Source organism: Triticum aestivum, chromosome 5D (assembly GCF_018294505.1).
Source record: "Triticum aestivum cultivar Chinese Spring chromosome 5D, IWGSC CS RefSeq v2.1, whole genome shotgun sequence".
Taxonomy (NCBI): domain Eukaryota; kingdom Viridiplantae; phylum Streptophyta; class Magnoliopsida; order Poales; family Poaceae; genus Triticum; species Triticum aestivum.
In genome coordinates, this window is record NC_057808.1 from 246,831,033 (window position 1) to 246,836,300 (window position 5,268).

Here is a 5,268-nt window from a genome sequence, read left to right on the forward strand (position 1 = left end):
ACTGGATGCAACCGATGGGAGATGGTAGCACGGGCTATTTTTAAACGGTTTGGATGGCTGTCGCATAATAGGATATGTCCTTAGTAGCTGTTCGTCCGGCCGGTTGTGGCTTTGAGTTTCTCTTATTTTACCTTTTTAGCTCCTTTTGTGAGCCGTATTTTGCAGACCAAACTATTTATTTCTGTTGAATTTGTTTTAATAAAGTGGCCGTTATGCATCTCTCCGATGCAAAGGCCGGGATGACCTTTTTTTTTTAAAAAAGCTCATGATTATTGTTGTGATTTATCAATTACTCTCTTCTCCCCACAGAAAACAGACAAGTCACTCTGCCTCCGTCTCTGTTCTAGCCTGGCAGTCGTGCCGTCGCTCTGTTCTAGCGGTTCGGTCGGTAGAATTCGATTCGTTTTTAAAAAGAAATCAACAAGTATCGGCCCAACGTTGGCCCAAGATGAAAACATCTCGCTAGGATTCGTCCTTTTTTTTTTTTTTTTTTTTGCGGGTGTAGGGTTCGTCTGTTCTGAGAGGTGAGAGCCCAGACCTCGGCCGCCGCCCTCTTCTTCTTCTCCGCCAAGCCAGCCGGCCATAACCCTCCTCCTCCGGTAAGGTAAGCGCTCCAATCCATCCCGGATTCGGCTCCGTTTGCTCGCATCTACTGTATCTCTTATCTCTCTAACGAGGGGGTGAATTCGAATGAATTTCAGGGTCAGTAGCGCGCCAGATCTTTAAATTTCCGCGGGAGGGCTGCTGAGCTTCACGCTCCAGTCCACGCCGGATCCGACACTGGATTTGAATTTGAATTGAATTTCAGTGTCTGTCCGTCCGTCCGCCTTGCTCTGGCGCCACATCTTCCTTGTTCTTCTTCATTCATTCATGGGAGTACTGCTGTTTATCAATCTATTTATATGACTGGATCAATAGCAGCAGCACTCGGATTGCACCTCCAGGGTACGGATAACTTTCCAATTCGTCGGAATAATAATAAGAGTAATAATCGGCGAGCTTGTGTAGCTGCAGTCCGACTGGGAGGGGGCTTTGCTGCCCCGGCGCAGCGCTGAGTTATTATAAATAGTGGCAGAATAAGGACGAGGATTGGCCTGCAATAGTCGAGAGCCTCCACGGTTGCCTTAAACATTCATTCCAAGCCTTCGCCGGAGCTGCGATATACCACTTCGACCGAACCACCGAAATACAGCTTCCCACATCGCCAATGGAGGGGAATAATAGCGATCACAACGACAGTTCCCACAGCCAAATAAGTCCCCTCTCGTCTTGATCGCCATGCCTCTCTGTTCATATTTTTGTTCTTATATTAATGTAACACTATAAGCTCTTGAGGGTTATTGTAGCATGCAATGTAAATGTTGAATGTTTTGTTTTTTAAGTTGTTTTTCTTGCGTGTTATGAGCTAAATTACCTATAATTTAGGTGGTTTTGACAGAGTGAAGAAGTAGTCAAAAATTATAGCCAGGTTTGGGTTCAAAGTTTCGCTGTGCCGCCATGACTTTGTTTTGTTTTTGCCCACTTCAACATGTAGAACTATGAACCTGGCCATAATTTTTCTATTGGAACATTTAATTGATCATGTAGGAAGGAGAACAGAAAGCAATGACGACAAAAAAAAACATGCCGATGTAAAGAGATGTCTCTCTTTGTTCTGACGATATAAAGCTCCAGTTTACATCTCCTGTATGGCAGTGATGGGAATGATTTTTATTTTCTTCTTTTGCACAACTCCTGCATCCATTCTCTCGAAAGCTTTTCGACGATTACGTGGATTGATGCATACTTTTCATAATAAAGTTTGCAAGTATCGGAGGGCGACAATTAGCAGGATTTCTTTATATGGCCACTGAGGTTTTACCTAGAACCATACACAGCAGACTGCATGGTACTGTAGCGGCAAATTTAGCGGTCAGATCGTTACTAATCAACACACTGTAGTTGTGTTTCCATCATCTTGGAATTCAAAGTTTCAGAGTTGGTATGCTGTAGTACTAGAGATAATCAAGCAATTTTCACGCTAGAGAGATTTTAGTTCCTGTCACCATGTGTAACTATTCTCTGTTTGGTATTTCTGAATAAAGTTATGGCAGCTAAATAATGGATGCTTGATTTATGTTGCAGCAACTGGACGACGAAGATAGACTCAGCGCTCTAACTGATGATATTTTACTGTCCATCTTGGGGAGAGTCAGTTCACTTGTGGCTACAAGGACAAGTGTGCTCTCTACACGGTGGAGGCATCTGCCTTGGTTGCTGCCTGAACTCAGCATCGATGTCCAGGATTTCCTATCCACTCCGTACGCTGACCTTGTTGAGGCAAATGATATGGAACAAGCCATGGCGTCTTTGACCAAAGCAACCAGGAGTTTGTTAGATAAACAACAGAGAGGATCCACTATCTCAAGTTTGCGCCTTAACCTCTATTTGATCAACACTTTCCTTTGCGAAGTTGGCCCACTGTTAGGTGATGCGATCGACAGTGGTTTGTTGAAAGATTTAAATCTCGGCATTCTTGATGAGACAAAGACTCTGGACCGTAGCGACGAAGAGATGCAACAGCGAGCTCAAGACATAGATGATTTTTTCACTGCCTACCCTAGTGTGCTCCACTGCCTCACAAAGCTCTTTCTAAAAATTGTAGGCTTTGACAAATTGGACATGCACCATGTCCTGTTTGACTGCTGCAAGCAACTTAAGCATCTAACCCTTTATCATTGTGATACTGGTTCCTACTCTGTCTTTAAGATTGATGCGCCAGACTCAAAACTCTGTGTTCTTGAAATTGAGAAGTGTCGCTTTCTGAGAATCGACCTTGTCTGCCTCCCTAAATTGGAGAAGTTCTTTTGTGAGTCTTGGATATCTCAGTGTGCCCCGTTGACCTTTGGTTTTGTCCCATCACTTGGGCAATTAGAACTCTCATGTGGTTCAGTTTGTGAGGAAGACATATTTAAATTAAGTGAGCTTCTACATGGAGTAACAAGCATACATACTCTCTCATTGGATTTCCAAGGTGAAGCCGTAAGTACTACTACTTTATTTGGTTCGTCATGTCGTCACATATATGAAAGTTATATCATGGATGTGTTATGTATGATAGAGAACATACATAGCTGTAAATTCTTTGATGATCTCATCTATGTGCTTGCAGACTATCAATTCTTATTTTTTTTGTTTATTTAATTAATTAATGTTGTGATCAGCTTTGGTTGCAACCTGAAATGGAGGAACTCCGCACCGCATTCAGCAAGCTAAGGAAGCTGTACGTACGTAGGTGGTATATTTGTTGAATTTGACATTTTATGGACAATGGCCTTTCTTGTAGCAGCACCATCTGTCGAAATGTTACATATTGAGGTGATGTCTTTGTCTGTGTTTCTTTTCTTGCCCACACTTGGAGCTTTAGTTTTTCACAAATTTTAGGAGAAAATTATTTAGAACTTGATTCCTATGACAGTTCTAAAGAATTGCTCACACAAATACAGGTATGGGAACATACATGCGATTTGGGCGAGGCCAGACCCGCTTCCTACCTTGACAGGAGTCCAAAGTGGGAAATGCACTTGGATAGCAGCTCCGAGAACAAGCTTCTGAAAGAGCTAGAATTCGCTGGATTTAAATCGCTAGAACAACAGTTTACATTTATAAGGTCCATGTTGGAGCGATCTCCCAACTTGCAAAAGATAGTACTGAGAGATGATGAGCAGTGTGCTGATTGTGACGCCCTTGAGGCACCTCGTCCTTCGAGATTTCCACGCAAGGAGGAGGAGCAAGAAGTGGTTGTTAAGCGGATTAGAGATGGCATGTTCTCGCCGGAGATAATTTTTCATGGATAAGGAAAGATGACTTGTCTCAGGTCAAATAATTTTTGAGGTCATCTTCATCACCCTGGCGGTTTCCATGACGATGAGGGAGTAATTCATCCTCGGGGTTGAGGGTATGTACCAGTAGCTATGTGTTTGATTCAGGGTTTATAAGTCGACGAGTCGAAGACTTAACTAATCTAGACTAGTCTAGATTAGTGCTAACTAGTTAACATGGTACTGTAGTACTCAGCTACTAATACCTAGTGGTAGTATGTAGTATATACTAACAGTACATTATGCAATAAAACTAGCCACTATCTAAATAATTGAGCTACGCAATGTTCTGGGCCCAAGTGGGTATGCAATAGGACCAGCCACTGTCTAAATACTAGCCCAGCACCACGCAACACCCCCAGCTGGCCCATTTGGGCCCAAATGGCCAGCCTAATTAGCCCCCAGCCACTGGAACCCTAGTTCCCGACCTCTCCAATTGCTGCCGCCAGCGCCATCACGCATGCGCGCACGCGACCCGCGCCTCTTGTCGCCTTCCACTGGCGAGCCCGCCGACCACCGCCATGCCTCCTTTCCTCGTTCTCTCTTCCTTCTCTCTTGTCTCAAGGCCGCACGCCCCTATGGGTCACGGCCATGGCCGCCGCCTGAGCACGAGCTTCGGCCGGCCGCTGCACATCGCACATGGCTGCGCCATCCGCCGTCCTAGCGGTGGGTGGCGGCGGCAGGGGCTGTGGGTGCTAGCGGCGCCTCGTCCCAGCTGAGGCAGCTCTCTTTTTTGAGTCGCTCGACTCGTATATGCTGACTAGTCCAGACTAGTCGTCGACTGGTCCATCCACGGCTCGACTCGTATTTGTAGTCTACACGAGAAAATGAGTTGACATCCACTCTGCGACTTGTAGACTAGTTGAGCGACTAGTCTAGACTAGTTGTTCGACTCGTAATCGTTGGTTTGATCTCTGTCTCTCTCGTGTTCTTGATCCGGCATAATCTCGATGTACCACGAGCTTTGTTAGTAGAGTTGGATCATATGGTGTTCTTCTCTCTCTATCTTGTGATGAATTGACTCTTGCTCTCTGAGGTTTCGTCATGTTGGATTGGATATTTTGGATTTGAGAACACTTTATGTCCTGCATATGGATACCCATGGTGACAATGGGGTATTATATTGAGTCACTTGATATATGTTTTGGTAATCAATTTGCGGATTCCCGTGGTGACATTGGATGATCTAGGCACATAGGTTGATACATGTTTTCATCCTACGTTCTCCGTAGAAACTTTGGAGTGATTCTTTGTCGCACGTGAGTGATTGTTATACGATTCAATTATGTTAGCATTGTTAAGAGATTGCACTAGTGAAAGTATGAACCGTAGGTTTTGTTTTTAAGCATTATAATACCGTTTATGCTCACTTTTATTATGTGCTATCCTGTTGTTTTGATTTATTCAG

At 44.2% G+C, this 5,268-nt stretch overlaps 1 protein-coding gene across 6 annotated transcripts; it reads left to right on the forward strand.

Annotated features, from left to right (window-relative positions):
- The first annotated feature begins 467 nt into the window (after positions 1-467).
- LOC123120476 (F-box/FBD/LRR-repeat protein At2g04230) lies at positions 468-4,171 on the forward strand. 6 transcript variants are annotated; one of them, XR_006459467.1, is made up of 5 exons: positions 468-604; positions 702-1,256; positions 2,125-3,021; positions 3,204-3,357; positions 3,486-4,171. XR_006459467.1 is itself a non-coding variant. In XM_044540480.1 (5 exons), exons 3-4 carry the CDS (start codon positions 2,116-2,118, stop codon positions 3,288-3,290), a joined length of 993 nt encoding a protein of 330 aa, XP_044396415.1. In that variant the 5' UTR covers positions 469-604; positions 702-945; positions 1,009-2,115; the 3' UTR covers positions 3,291-3,357; positions 3,486-4,171. The 6 variants fall into 6 exon arrangements, 4 of the variants coding, with proteins under 4 accessions (XP_044396416.1, XP_044396415.1, XP_044396414.1 ...); XR_006459468.1 differs by having other exon boundaries at positions 469-604; positions 702-945; XM_044540480.1 differs by having other exon boundaries at positions 469-604; positions 702-945; positions 1,009-3,021.
- The last annotated feature ends 1,097 nt before the right edge of the window (positions 4,172-5,268 follow it).